At 41.6% G+C, this 16211-nt stretch overlaps 1 protein-coding gene across 2 annotated transcripts in view; it reads right to left on the bottom strand.

The window, feature by feature from the left end:
• Nucleotides 1–16211, bottom strand: part of LOC106612143 (syntaxin-binding protein 4) — a 66166-nt gene that overhangs the window by 47510 nt on the left and 2445 nt on the right. For both annotated transcript variants that reach the window (XR_006770911.1, XM_014213068.2), the window contains exons 2-5: nucleotides 15764–16021; nucleotides 6662–6735; nucleotides 4636–4731; nucleotides 1852–1924 (exon numbers count right to left, since the gene is read on the bottom strand). Coding sequence is in view for 1 of the 2 variants with exons in the window: in XM_014213068.2 (XP_014068543.1) it covers nucleotides 1852–1924; nucleotides 4636–4731; nucleotides 6662–6735; nucleotides 15764–15819 (299 nt within the window). In the remaining variant the exon portion in view is untranslated. The remainder of the gene's footprint in view (nucleotides 1–1851; nucleotides 1925–4635; nucleotides 4732–6661; nucleotides 6736–15763; nucleotides 16022–16211) is intronic.

The raw sequence follows: 16211 nt of genomic DNA, 5'->3' as shown, positions 1-16211 counted from the left end.
ACCCTTGATATTTTCCACATTTTGTCCTCATCAATCTACATGCAATACCCCATAATGACAAAGCAAAAACAGTTTTAGACATTTTTGCAAATGTATAAAACATTTTTTTTAAACAAATACTTTATTTCCATAATTATTCAGACCCTTTGCTATTAGACTCGAAATTGAGCTCAAGTGCATCCTGTTTCCATTGATCACCCTTGAGATGTTTCTACAACTTGATTGGAGTCCACCTATGGTAAATTCAATTGATTGGACATGATTTGGAAAGGCACACACCTGTCTATATAAGGTCCCACAGTTGACAGTTCATGTCAGAGCAAAAACCAAGATATGAGGTCGAAGGAATTGCCCGTAGAGCTCCAAGACAGGATTGTGTCGAGGCACCGATCTGGGGAAGGGTACCAAAAAATGTCTGCAGCAGTGAAGGCCCTCAAGAACACAGTGGCCTCCATGATTCTTAAATGGAAGTTTGGAAGCAGCAGACTTCCTAGAGCTGGCCGCCCAGCCAAACTGAGAAATCGGGGAGAAGGGCCTTGGTCAGGGAGGTGACCAAGAACCCAATGGTCACTCTGACAGAACTCCAGAGTTCCTCTTTGGAGATGGGAGAATCTTCCAGAAGGACAACCATCTCTGCAGCACTCCACCAATTAGGCCTTTATGATAAGAGAGGCCAGACGGAAGCCAATCCTCAGTAAAAGGCACATGACAGCCCGCTTGGAGTTTGCCAAAAGGCACCTAAAGGACTCAGACGATGAGAAACAAGATTCTCTGGTCTGATGAAATCAAGATTGAACTCTTAGGCCTGAATGCCAAGTGTCACGTCTGGAAGGAACCTGGCACCATCCCTACGGTGAAGCATGTTGGTGGCAGCATCATGCTGTGGGGATGTTTTTCAGTGGCAGGGACTGGGAGACTAGTCAGGATCGAGGGAAAGATGAACGGAGCAAAGTTCAGAGAGATCCTTGATGACCTCAGACTGGGGCGAAGGTTCACCTTCCAACAGAACAACGACCCTAAGCACACAGCTAAGACAACACAGGAGTGGCTTCGCGACAAGTCTCTGAATGTCTGAATGTCCTTGAGTGCCCAACCAGAGCCCAGACTTGAACTCAATCAAACATCTCTGGAAAGACCTGTAAATAGCTGTGCAGCGACACTCCCCATCCAACCTGACAGAACTTGAGAGGATCTGTAGAGAAGAATGGGAGAAACTCCCCAAATACAGGTGTGCCAAGCATGTAATGTCATACCCAGGAAGAATCGAGGCTGTAATCGCTGCCAAAGATGTTTCAACAAAGTAAAGGGTCTGTATACTTATGTAAAAATATTTTTTTCAACATTTGCAAAAATCTTGAAAAAGCTGTTTTTGCTTTGTCATTATAGGGTATTGTGTGTAGATTGATGAGGGGAGTAAAAACTATTTAAACACTTTTAGAATAAGGCTGTAACGTAACAAAATGTGGAAAAAGTCAAGGGGTCTGAATACTTTCCCAATGCACTGTAAATACAGTAGACATACACATCATAGCCCTCTATGTACAAAATCCAGTTGTTTTTTTATGCAACGTGTGGCATTCAAGTAGATTATTTCCGCGCTTCTACGTCTGCATTGCTTGCTGTTTGTGGTTTTAGGCTGGGTTTCTGTATAGCACTTTGTGACATCTGCTGATGTAAAAAGGGCTTCATATATACATTTGATTTGATTGAAAACATATTTGAAAGACAAAAGTCAATGAAACATGATTTAGAGACTAATAAATTAAAGATCAGTAAGAATAAACAAGAAATCTAGTATAGCGTCATTCACACCTTAAGTTCAGAGTCTACCACTGTGCACTACTGACCTACCTCTCGTTGGTTACTCGTCCTCCTAAACTCATATTATTGACTTCCAAAACGAGGTCGCCCGTTCTAAGCCGCCCTGGAACAGAGAGAGATAGAGCATTTTGCCATCATCAGCAACAGAGGTTGTTTATCAACTAGGGCTGTCAAAGGACCCAACAAATTATATTGAGTTAATCGCATGTTTTTCTTTGCAATTAACCCGATTAATCGCATCACATTCTGTTTTCCTGATGGGCCGCCACCCAGGTGGTAAGGGTAGGCAACAACACATCTGCCACGCTGATCCTCAACACTGGGACCCCTCAAGGGTAGGTGCTTAGTCGCTTCCTGTATTGCCTGTTCACTCACGACTGCGTGGCCAAGCACGACTCCAACACCATCATTAAGTTTGCTGACGACACAACAGTGGTAGGCCTGATCACCGACAACGATGAGACAGCCTATAGGGAGGAGGTCAGAGACCTTGCAGTGTGGTGCCAGGACAACAACCTCTCCCTCAATGTGAGCAAGACAAAGGAGCTGATTGTGGACTATAGGAAAAGGAGGGCCGAACATGTCCCCATTAACATCGACAGGGCTTAAGTGGAGCGGGTCAAGTTTCAAGTTCCTTGGTGTCCACATCACCAACGAATTATCACCAAGACAGTTGTGAAGAGGGCACGACAACACCTTTCCCCCTCATGAGACTGAAAAGATTTGGCATGGGTCCCCAGATCTTCAAAAAGTTCTACAGCTGCACCATCGAGAGCATCCTGACCAGTTGCATCACTGCTTGGTATGGCAACTGCTCTGCATCTGGCCGTAAGGCGCTACAGAGGGAAGTGCGTACGGCCCAGTACGTCACCGGGTTCAAGCCTCCTGACATCCAGGACCTATATACTAGGCGGTGTCAGAGGAAGGCCCAAATAATTGTCAAAGACTCCAGTCACCTAAGTCATAGACTGTTCTCTCTGCTACCGCACGACAAGCGGTACCGTAGCAGCAAGTCTTGGAGCAAAAGGCTCCTCAACAGCTTCTACCCCCAAGCCATAAGACTGCTAAACAATTAATCAAATGGCCATACAGACTATTTACATTGACCCCGTCTCCTTTGTTTTTACAATGCTGCTACTCGCTGTTTATTATCTATGCATAGTCACTTTACAAATTACCCTCGACTAACCTGTACCCCCTGTATATAGCCCGTTATTGTTATGTAAATATCTTATCTTACTTTTTGATGTAATCCAATTTTTTACTTTAGTTTATTTAGTAAATATTTTATTAACTCTATTTCTTGAACTGCATTGTTGGTTAAGGGCTTGTAAGTAAACATTTCACGGTAAGGTCTACTACACCTGCTGTATTCGGCGCATGTGACAAATACAATTTGATTTGACATTGGGTTGTAGAAATAATATATATATTTATTATAGGGGAAGAAAACACAAAATAAACTATATTCTAAGACAATAACAACAGCTCAGCCAGGTCTGAGTTCATGTAAAAATATAATACAGCTATTAAATATAGCCTAAGCTAGGTTACTTATCCATGTTCTTCAGCATTAACTAGTCACAAGCTGCTACTACTAGAATTGGGATAATTTTCTTAAAGTAATTGTCCATGGAAAATCACACTTTTAAAAGATCATATTCTGTTAACTCATACCCAAATAATGCTGTTGACCCATCCTATACGCGTTTTTGTGGCCAAAGCATACATTGGAGAAAAAACTCCACCTCAAACTTGTATCTCAAACAGACTGTTTCATGATGTCATCTTCCTGAGGAGGATGAGCTGGCCAATCAGTGTTCTACTTGCGTTCATATTTTTTATGACCGGTATACACCCACATCATTCTGTTGTTGGGATACGCGCGCACCATTCCAACACAGAAAAGCAGATTTTTAACATACTTAATAAATACAAAATTGGAGGGAAAACTATATCACTCTTATTTTTTTATTTCCTATAGTATTTCATAGAAATGTGGAAACACTGGAAATTTACTTTAAATCTTTTGACCTGAGAACTACAACAAAAGCAGTAGCTAAATGGAATGGATGTCCTGTTCTGATTAAAATAATTGTGGGAAATTAGAGTTAAATCAAGAAGCATTCAGCCATGGCATTGTAAACATTCTCGTTTGGTTAGCTAGCTAGCTAACGTTAGCATAACTAGTTAGCTACTTCTGTACAAATTACGTTTTTGCTGTAATTCAAAGAAATGCCTGGGAATGTGTTGATGATTGAACTTTCTGTAAGTTTTCTTTTGAAATTGTTGCTCAAAAGCTGCACGCATAGTGGATGTGCATAGTGGATGCACCACAAAAGAGAGACAGACAGTTTGACAGTTCTCCAGGAGCTGTTAGCTGCCAAGACTAAGAGCACACAGCACAGCCAAGGGGGCCAGTGTTCTGGTCTAGAAGCACGGTTTAGACTGCTCCTACAGGTTTGCTTCGGTACTGCAATTTAACTGACACCCGGCCCAGAAAGACAATTTCCATCGACGGCTACATATTGAAGTCAGATTGGAAAATTCCTAATAAGTACTTTAGACACTTTAGACATCACTTTTGTGCACAAAACAACCATTGAATTATTCAAATAATTGTCGCTGAGGTCGATTATTTTTTCCATAAGGAAATTAAGAAATTCAGATGCCATTAACAGCTTCAAAAAAAATTACAGCATTAAAAATGTCAAAAGTTAACTGTAATTAATGCTTTAACTTTGACAGCCCTATTCTCAACATAGTACTAAATTATACAAAACAAAAAACAACAACAACCAGACATTAATGTACCATCCTGAGCAGCCAGACCTCCCGGTAACACCCGCTTGATGAAGATCCCAAACTCTTCCCGTGTTTGATCTCTGTAGCCACCTATGATTTTCAACCCTGGATGAGAAACAAGAGACAGAAATAAGGGTAACACTTTATACTACAGGTCAGAAGTTCTAGAACACCTACTCATTCAATTGTTTTTCTTTATTTTTACTATTTTCTACATTGTAGAATAATAGTGAAGCGTTCTAAACTATGAAATAACACATATGGAATCATGTAGTAACCAAAAAGTGTTAAACAAATTCTACAAATAGGCACCCTGTCCCTTGATTACAGCTTTGCATACTCTTGGAATTCTCTCAACCAGCTTCATGAGTTAGTCACCTGGAATGCATTTTAATTAACAGGTCTGCCTTCTTAAAAGTTAATTTGTGGAATTTCTTTCCTTCTTAATGCGTTTGAGCCAATCAGTTGTGTTGTGACAAGATAGGGGGGTACACAGAAGATAGCCCTCTTTGGTAAAAGGCCAAGTCCATATTATGGCAAGAACAACTCAAATAAGCAAAGAGAAACGACAGTCCATCATTACTTTAAGACATGAAGGTCAGTCAATAAGGAACATTTTAAGAACTTTGAAAGTTTCTTCAAGTGCAGTCGCAAAAACCATCAAGCGCTATGATGAAACTGGCTGTCATGAGGACCGCCACAGGAATGGAAGACCCAGAGTTACCTCTGCTGCAGAGGATACGTTTATTAGAGTTACCAGCCTCCGAAATTGCGGCCCAAATAAATGCTTCACAGAGTTCAAGTAACAGACACATCTCAACATCAACTGTTCAGAAGAGATTGTGTGAATCAGGCCTTCATGGAACCGCTGCAAAGAAACCACTACTAAAGGACACCAATAATAAGAAGAGACTTGCTTGGGCCAAGAAACACAAGCAATGGACATTAGACTGATGGAAATTTGTCCTTTGGTCTGGAGTCTAAATTGGAGATTTTTGCTTCCAACCGCCGTGTCTTTGTGAGACGTGGTGTGGGTGAACGGATGATCTCCGCATGTGTATTTCCCACCATAAAGCATGAAGGAGGAGGTGTTATGGTGTGTGGGTGCTTTTCTGCTAACACCGTCTGTGATTTATTTAGAATTCAAGGCCCACATTAAACTGCATGGCTACCACAGCATTCTGCAGCGATACGCCATCCCATCTGGTTTGGGCTTAGTGGGACTATCTTTGTTTTTCAACAGGACAATGACTCAACACACCTTCAGGCTGTGTAAGGGCTATTTTACCAAGAAGGAGAATGATGGAGTGCTGCATCAGATGACCTGGCCTCCACAATCCCCCGACCTCAACCAAATTGAGATGGTTTGGGATGAGTCGGACCGCAGAGTGAAGGAAAAGCAGCCAACAAGTGCTCAGCATATGTGGGAACTCCTTCAAGACTGTTGGAAAATCATTCAAGGTGAAGCTGGTTGAGAGAATGCCAAGAGTGTGCAAAGCTGTCATCAAGTCAAAGGGTGGCTATTTGAAGAATCTCAAATATAAAATATATTTTTTATTCGTTTAACACTTTTTTGGCTACTACATGATTCCATATGTGTTATTTCATAGTGTTGATGTGTTCCCTATTATTCTACAATGTAGAAAATAGTACAAATAAAGAAAAACCCTTGAATGAGTAGGTGTTCTAAAACTTTTGACTGGTAGTGTATATGAACCACCAGTAGATAGAAGACCCCATAGATTTTATCTAACTAGCAGATAGTACATTTAGGGCAATTTCGAGGTTCAATATCGGAGCTACCAATATTTAGAATGTTGCTGTGTGTTAGCTAGTTTTTGCGGGGGGAAATGTTGCCCTTATACTTGCTATAATAAACACTCATTGCTAGGGTCAAGAGTTTTTCCTTCACAACCTGACCAGGGAAACCTCTGGGCCCTAGTTATAGCCTGATAAAACATATACATGCATACACTCACTGTAGCTACATGTATTCATAATGCACATCACAGAAGAGGTGAAGTTCTATACTGACCCAGTCCTTTCTTGCAGTCACAGAACTCCAGTCTCTCGATGGCCCGGTTGATGCCGTGAGGTCCCATGATAGTCCTGGAACACACAAACACCTCCTCTGTCACGTCATCCCAACGTTTACCATTTGAAAAATAAATATTAAGCCCTTTCCCGTCGACAGAGAAAGAAGAATACTTCTGACAGATAGAAGGAGAGAATGGAAGAGTTAAGGGAAAAGGGAAAGCAAGAGAGAAAGAGAATCGACCTCTCACAGTCACAGGGTATGTTGAATGAGCTTTCGTCTTCGGTCTCGAGATGTAATTGAATCATTGTCCAAAGAATTTCGTTAGAATAGGTTCCGAGAGCAACACCAATTAGTTCCATAACCAGCTGTGGATTGGCTTTAGAGACAAGCTGAGATGAGATGTGTCCGGTGCTGCCTCAAGAGTGTGCAGAGGAGAGTGTGTGTAGGAAGTGTGTGGTCTGCGGAGCCACCAAAGTGTCTGGCGAGTGTATGAGGCGAGTGTGTGCGGGCGTCCAGAGTGGTTGCAAGTGTGTGTGGTGAGTTTAAGGTGAGAGTGTGTGAGGCGGGTGTGTGTGCCGGTGCATTGGGAGTGTATGTGGGGTCAGAAGCAGCAGCCAGACACAGACTGACAAGGTTTTAGCATCAGGGGAAAACAAAAACACACTGTCTCATCTCTTCACAGGGAATTTGACTGGCAGAATCACATCAGCTCAGGCTGTCCAGACCAATCTCCCTCTGAGCCATTCTCGGCATTAAAATGCACCATATGACAGTAATAACCAAGGACTTAGGCCAATCTGAAAAGAAGATTTGTTGTTGAGAATAATGCCATTATGCTGGTAAATTGTACAAGGTCAGAAGTTTTTCCAGGACAGCTCATGTGATCAGGGAAAAGTTTTCCTCGCCCTAATGTTTTCATATAGTAAGGTACAGGAGCTTTTTTCTGAATCCGTCAACAGGAAAAATTCCTGGCCTTATACTGTAAACAGTATGAGTACTTCAGTGGATATCTCCACCAGGGAAAGACAACATGTGCCTGTGTATCTGTGTGTAAGTTTCATTGCAAGTTGCGCCACCAATAGGAGTAAATAGGTTACAGCAGCAAAGAGCTTCTAGATTTTTTAAATTATGAAAAAGTAATTACAGTCTAAACAGGTGCATTAGGTATTGGAAAACGCTGCTGCCAATCTGCAGACCTGGGAGGACAGGACAGGGCAGGCGAGGTAATCCTCTGGACAGACACACACAGGAAGAAGCAGAGGACAAAGGCTTTGGGCTCAAACTAGGGCAATCGATGACTACAGTCAATACAATTGTTTCAAACGTAGTGTACACACAGACGTTGACATCAGGTGCATTTTAGGTGCTAAATGAAGGGTGAAAGGATGTGTTTTCCGGACATCAAAAATATATATTTTCCGGACGTTGAAAATAATGATTTTCCAGACTTTGAAATCAGGTGCATTTTAGGTGCTTAATGAAAAGTGAAAATACATACTTTACAGGTGTCAAAAATACGTATTTTCTGGATGTTGAAAATACATCACTTACAGACGTTGAAAATACGTATTTTTCGGTCATTGATTCTATGGCCAAAATTCAACTGCACATACAGACCATTTGGAAAGTATTCAGAGCCCTTGACTTTTTACACATTTTGTTAAGTTACAGCCTTATTCAAAAATGGATTAAATAAAAAAAAAATTCTCATCAATCTACACACAATAGCCCATAATGACAAAGGACAAACAGGTTTTTAGAAGAAAAAAAATTAAACAGGAAAACATTATTTACGTAAATATTCAAACTGTTTGCTATGAGACTCAGGTGCATCCTGTTTCCATTGATCATCCTTGAGCTATTTCTACAACTTTATTGAAGTCCACCTGTGGTAAATTCAATTGATTGGACATGATTAGGAAAGGCACACACCTGTCTATATAAGGTCCCACATTTGACGTGTCAGAGAAAAAACCAAGCCACAAGGTTGAAGGAGGTTGAGGCGTCTCCGGGATGCTGGCCTTCTAGGCAGAGTTGCAAAGAAAAAGCCATATCTCAGACTGGCCAATAAAAATAAAAGATTAAGATGGGCAAAAGAACACAGACACTGGACAGAGAAACTCTGCCTAGAAGGCGAGCATCCCGGAGTTGCCTCTTCACTGTTGACGTTGAGACTGGTGTTTTGTGGGTACTATTTCATGAAGCTGCCAGTTGAGGACTTGAGGCGTCTTTCTCAAACTAGACACTCTAGTTGACTCCGGTGACTCCGGGATGCTGGCCTTCTAAGCAGAGTTCCTCTGTCCAGTGTCTGTGTTCTTTTGCCCATCTTAATCTTTTATTTTTATTGGCCAGTCTGAGATATGGCTTTTTCTTTGCAACTCTGTCTAGAAGGCCAGCATCCCGGAGTCGCTTCTTCACTGTTGACATTGAGACTGGTGTTTTGCTGGTACCTTTTAATGAAGCTGCCAGTTGAGGACTTGTCTGTTTCTCAAACTAGACACGCTAATGTACTTGTCCTCTTGCTCATTTGTGCACTGGGGCCTCCCACTCCTCTTTCTATTCTGGTTAGAGCCAGTTTGAGCTGTTCTGTGAAGGGAGTAGTACACAGCCCTGTACGAGATCTTCAGTTTATTGGCAATTTCTCGCATGGAATAGCCTTCATTTCTCAGAACAAGAGTAGACTGACAAGTTTCAGAAGAAAGCCCTTTGTTTCTGGCCATTTTTAGCCTGTAATTGAACCCACAAATGCTAATGCTCCAGATACTCAACTAGTCTAAAGAAGGTCAGTTTTATTGCTTCTTTAATCAGAAAAACAGTTGTCAGCTGTGCTAACATAATTGCATAATTTCTAATGATCAATTAGCCTTTTAAAATTATAAACTTGGATTACCTAACACAATGTGCCATTGGAACACAGGAATGATGGTTGCTGATAATGGGCCTCTGAACGCCTATGTAGATATTCCATTAAAAATCAGACATTTCCAGCTACAATAGTCATTTACAACATTAACAATGTCTGCACTGTATTTCTGATCAATTTGATGTTATTTTAATGGACAAAAAATGTACTTTTCTTTCAAAAACAAGGACATTTCTAAGTGACCCCAAACTTTTGAACGGTAGTGTAAGTAGGAAGAATGTACAGCAGTAGTTACATAGGATGAGCCATGTCAAGAATATTGGGAATGGCGCCAGAGTATGGTACAGTATGGTACAGTATGGTACAGTAGAGTGTAATTGAGTAGAGTACAGTACAGTACGGTACAGTACAGTTTAATTCAGTACAGTATAGTTTAATTCAGTAGAGTATAGCACAGATTAGTTCAGTAGAGCAGAGTACATTAGAGTAAAGTAAAGTACACTATACTTTACTGTACTCTAATGTATTGTACTGTACTCTACTTTTCTTAACTGTACTGTCTACTGAACTGTAATATGCTGTGCTCTACTGTACTGTATTGTGCTGTACTGTGCTGCTCAAACTTGTGAAACATAGATGTCTATGATTGGTTCAAATTTTGACCAAATCTGAACCAATTATAGACGTCTATGTTTGGGTCAAATCAAAGTCGGTCTGGACCGGACCAAGTCTGAACTAATTATAGACGTCTATGTTAGGACTAAATATAGTCTGGTCCGGATGTCTGTGGACGTTGAAATCAAGGCCAGTCCAGACCGGACCAAATCTGAACCAAACTTATATATTTGCTGACCTTTCACTCATTTGTGCTTTACTTGGATGACATTGTCATGAAAAGAAACCACCTTTTTCCGTATTTCTACGGCCTATGTTGGCCCTGCTCAGGACTCGGTATTGAACTGACCCTGCAAGTAGCAGTGGAAAAGGGTTCAGCAAGAGGTTCGACATTCCAGATTTAGGAAGAGCTGACCTGGTTTTCTGACTTTCCTATCCCCTTCTCCTCTGCCTCTTCTTTCAATTCCCTATTGATTCCCTTCCCCTCCTCTCCTCTCATTTCATCATTACCACCTCCTTTTCCTGTCTTTTATTATCCTCTCCTGTCTTCCCTCCTCTTTCCTTATCTCATCTTCTCTCCTTCTCTCCACCCCTACCCTTCTATCCTTTCCTCTCCTGTCATTTCTGTGTTCTCCTCCAGCCCCCTCCCCCTTTCCCCTCCCATCTTGTCCTCTCCTCCCTCTTCTGCTCTTCCCCATCCCCTGCCCCCTTCACAACAAAAGCACATTTCTAAATTTAGCCCAGGAGATTACACTGACCAATAGACAATGACCAAGACGGACAGTCACTGTCTTCAAAGTCTCATAGCAAGATATCTAAACAGCTATTGTTCCTGAAACCTACAAAAGTATTATAAAAACACCCTATAGCCTACATTACCACATATAGAACCCTTTATCAATAAACAGTGAGTGAGTCATTATAGTGCGTTATTGGCGGAGTAGCGACAAAACAGTTCCGTTCTTCCTCCTGCTGCAACAGTAATATGATAATACAGGATAGGCAGGCACCGGTCACAGGGCTTTAGCTGCTATAGGCTACTGGTTTGGGCAACTGGTGGCCCTCCTCCTTTTGTAGGCCGCGGACAAATTTCCAACCAAAATAATAATAATATATATAAAGTACCAATAAAAAGTTTGGACACACCTACTCATTCCAGGGTTTTTCTTTATTTTTACTATTTTCTACATTGTAGAATAATAGTGAACACATCAAAACTATGAAATAACACATATGGAATCATGTAGTAACCAAAAAAGTGTTAAACAAATCAAAATATATTTTATAATTGAGATTCTTCAAAGTAGCCACCCTTTGCATTGATGGCAGCTTTGCATACTCTTGGGATTCTCTCAACCAGCTTCATGAGGTAGTCACCTGGAATGCATTACAATGAACAGGTGTGCATTGTTAAAAGTGTATTTATTTCCTTCTTAATGCATTTGAGCCAATCGGTTGTGTTGTGACAAAGTAGGGTTGGTATACAGAAGATTTGGTAAAAGACCAAGTCCATATTATGGCAAGAACAGCTCAAATAAGCTAAGAGAAACGACAGTCCATCATTACTTTAAGACACCATCAAGCGCTATGATGAAACGGGCTCTCATGAAGAGCGCCACAGGAAAGGAAAACCCAGAGATACCTCTGCTGCAGAGGGTAAGTTCATTAAAGTTACCAGCATCAGAAATCGGCAATTAACTGCACCTCAGATTGCACCTCACAGAGTTCAAGTAACAGACACATCTCAACATCACCGTTCAGAGGAGACTGCGTGAATCAAGCCTTCATGGTTGAATTGCTGCAAAGAAACTTCTACTAAAGGACACGAATAATAAGAAGAGACTTGCTTGGGCCAAGAAACACGAGCAATGGACATTAAACCAGTGGAAATCTGTCCTTTGGTCTGATGAGTCCAAATTTGAGATTTTTGGTTCCAACCTCCATCTTTGTGAGACGCAGAGTAGGTGAATGGATAATCTCTGCATTTGTGGTTCCCACCGTGGAGTATGGACGAGGAGGTGTGATGGTGCTTTGCTGGTGACACTGTCAGTGATTTATTTAGAATTCAAGGCTCACTTAATCAGCATTGCTACCACAGCATTTTGCAGCGATACGCCATCTCATTTGGTTTGTGCTTAGTAGGACTATCATTTATTTTTCAACAGGACAATGACCCAAAACACACCTCCAGGCTGTGTAAGGGCTATTTGACCAAGAAGGAGAGTGATGGAGTGCTGCATCAGATGAGCTGGCCTCCACAATCACCCAACCTCAACCCAACTGAGGTGGTTTGGGATGAGTTGGACCACAGAGTGAAGGAAAAGCAGCCAACAAGTGCTCAGCATATGTGGGAAGTCCTTCAAGACTGTTGGAAAAGCATTCCAGGTGAAGCTGGTTGAGAGAATGCAAAGAATGTGCAAAGCTGTCAAGGCAAAGAGTGGCTACTTTGAAGAATCTCAAATATACAATATTTTGATTTGTTTAACACTTTTTTGGTTACTAAATGATTCCATATGTGTTATTTCATAGTTTTGATGTCTTCACTATTATTCTACAATGTAGAAAACAGTACAAATAAAGAAAAACCTTTGAATGAGTAGGTGTGTCCAAACTTTAGACTGGTACTGTATATTATCTTATTAGGACATTAATTATATGGACGCAGTGCTAGTGACGATGGATTCAGTGGATTAAACCACAATGGTCTAGTAGTATTGTATGGTGGTGGTCTACTCAACTAAACAGAGATCAGGCAGACCAGACGTTTACCTTCTTTTTGGTGGTGAGGATGCGTCTCAGGGCAATCCTCAACTGGCATCTTCGTTAAGTAGTACCTACAAAACACCAGTCTCAACGTCAACATTGAATAGGTGACTCTGTGATGCTGGCCTTCTAGGCAGAGTTCCTCTGTCCAGTGTCTGTGTTCTTTTGCCCATCTTAATCTTTTATTTTCATTGGCCAGTCTGAGATATGGCTTTTTCTTTGCAACTCTGTCTAGAAGGCCAGCATCCCGGAGTCGCCTCTTCACTGTTGACATTGAGACTGGTGTTTTGCTGGTACCTTTTAATGAAGCTGCCAGTTGAGGACTTGTCTGTTTCTCAAACTAGACACTCTAATGTACTTGTCCTCTTGCTCAGAACAAGAATAGACTAACAAGTTTCAGAAGAAAGGTCTTTGTTTCTGGCCATTTTTAGCCTGTAATTGAACCCACAAATGCTAATGCTCCAGATACTCAACTAGTCTTAAGAAGGCCAGTTTTATTGCTTCTTTAATCAGAAAAACAGTTGTCAGCTGTGCTAACATAATTGCAAAAGGGTTTTCTAATGATCAATTAGCCTTTTAAAATGACAAATTGGATTACCTAACACAACGTGCCATTGGAAAACAGGAGTGATGGTTGCTGATAATGGGCCTCTGTACGCCAATGTAGATATTCCAAAATCTGCCGTTTCCAGCTACAATAGTCATTTACAACATTAACAATGTCTACATTGTATTTCGGATTAATTTTATGTTATTTTAATGGACAAAACATTTGCTTTTCTTTCAAAAACAAGGACATTTTAAGTGACCCCAAACTTTTGAACGGTAGTGTAAATATAAGCTCAGCAAAAAAAGAAACGGACCCTTTTCAGGACCCTGTCTTTCAAAGATAATTTGTAAAAATCCAAATAACTTCACAGATCTTCATTGTAAAGGGTTTAAACACCGTTTCCCATGCTTGTTCAATGAACCATAAACAATTAATGAACATGCACCTGTGCAACGGTCCTTAAGACACTAACAGCTTACAGACGGTAGGCAATTAAGGTCACAGTTATCAAAACTTAAGACACTAAAGAGGCCTTTCTACTGACTCTGAAAGACACCAAAAGAAAGATGCCCAGGGTCCCTGCTCACTTGCATGAATGTGCCTTAGGCATGCTGCAAGGAGGCATGAGGACTGCAGATGTGGCCAGGACAATAAATTGCAATGTCCGTACTGTGTGACACCTAAGACAGCGCTACAGGGAGACAGTACGGACAGCTGATTGTCCTCGAAGTGACAGACCACGTGTAACAACACCTGCACAGGATCGGTACATCCGAACATCACACCTGCGGGACAGGTACAGGATGGCAACAACAACTGCCCGAGTTACACCAGGAACGCACAATCCCTCCATCAGTGCTCCGACTGTCCGCAATAGGCTAAGAGAGGCTGGCCTGAGGGCTTGTAGGCCTGTTGTAAGGCAGGTCCTCACCAGACATCACCGGCAACAATGTCGCCTATGGGCACAAACCCACCGTCGCTGGACATCCTCCTCCCTCATGTGGTACCCTTCCTGCAGGCTCATCCTGACATGACCCTCCAGCATGACAATGCCACCAGCCATACTGCTCGTTCTGTGCGTGATTTCCTGCAAGACAGGAATGTCAGTGTTCTGCCATGGCCAGCGAAGAGCCCGGATCTCAATCCCATTGAGCACATCTGGAACCTATTGGATCGGAGGGTGAGGGCTAGGGCCATTCCCCACAGAAATGTCCGGTAACTTGCAGGTGCCTTGGTGGAAGAGTGGGGTAACATCTCACAGCAAGAACTGGCAAATGTGGTGCAGTCCATGAGGAGGAGGTACACTGTCGTACTTAATGCAGCTGGTGGCCACACCAGATACTGACTGTTACTTTTAATTTTGACCCCCATTTGTTATATATATATATATATATATATATTGGAATAATAAAATGCTTTCAGTGTTGAACGACTAAAACCAGATATAAAGTATGTAGAAAAAAGATAATGGAGCTATGTATTTTTATAAATAATATCATCTTTGAGAACTAACAACCAGTCAGGGAGAATGAAAAATTCCAAAAATGTCATGGTATATTTTAGATGTTGTTATAAATTTTAAGTCACTCAGATAGCAAAAGAACAAGGCAAAAGCCATGGCAAAATGTGTAGAATTGCAGAAAACTAGCTTTAAACTGTAAAATGTTCTCTCCGCCCCATGACAAAATGTGCAGAATTGCAGGAAATTAGCTTTATATCAGAAAAATGTTGTCTATGCAGCCAAGAGAAATGTTGGGTCGGAGACCGCACCATTGGCCACACACACTACCCTGCTCCCCCTCACGGTAACTTTGCCACTGCTGCTGAAAAATATCCTAGGGAAAACACTGGTGATTGTTTTCAATCAAAATGGTAATAAAAAAATACAAATAAATGCTTCTTAGCTAGAGCAATTTCTCAAGCAAGAATTTTGCTAGGGCTGTCTGGGAGTGGTCTGAGTGGGGAGGAGAAAACTGAAAACTTGCTGTTATTGGCAGAGAGGTTTGGAATTCTTTCTTATTGGTTAATTCGCTAATTTACCACCGGGTGATGTCACCAGGCAGGCCAAAACTCCCTCCCACCAAAACAGGCTGAAATTGCAGGTGGTCTTTTCAAACCGCTCTTAAGCTAAAAGGACATTGTCATCATTTTCACAATATCACAGTATTATTCCAACCTCATAGTGTAGAAATATATATATATAACAAACAGGGAAATCACGTTGTTGACTGCACTGGGACTTTAAAAGAGTGAAGAAGATGATGATTAATTAAGCAACAGAGGACGAAAATGAGAAAGATGGACATACCAATATAGTAGAGATAGCCCATCGAATCGTTCTGCCTCCTTAGGCAGCAGTGGCATCGCAGGGAAAGAGAAACTGAATCACTTTCTCTCACAGACAAACACACACACACACACACACACGGATAGAGGGCGATAAACTGACACCCACACAGACACACACACACAAATATTACACATCCATGGAAGATGACAGCAGTCAGTTGTTTGGAGGGAGATGAGATGAGGCGCTAGCAGTTCAAACAGGGTCGGTGCTGTGTAACTGCAGAGAGAGAGAGAAAGAGACAGATTGAAATCCGCCTAGACAGAAAGAGAACACGCCTGCCTACCTTTACCACTAATCCCTCCTGATACCCGTCCATCACTGGCTGACTCCCCTCACCTCTCCTTCCACTGTCGCTGGGCGTCAGGGAGTGTTACACACAATCTAAGAAACACACACACACAGCCAC

The sequence above is a fragment of the Salmo salar genome, chromosome ssa01 (assembly GCF_905237065.1).
Source record: "Salmo salar chromosome ssa01, Ssal_v3.1, whole genome shotgun sequence".
NCBI classification, from domain to species: domain Eukaryota; kingdom Metazoa; phylum Chordata; class Actinopteri; order Salmoniformes; family Salmonidae; genus Salmo; species Salmo salar.
This window is presented reverse-complemented; position numbering and strand designations above follow the sequence as displayed.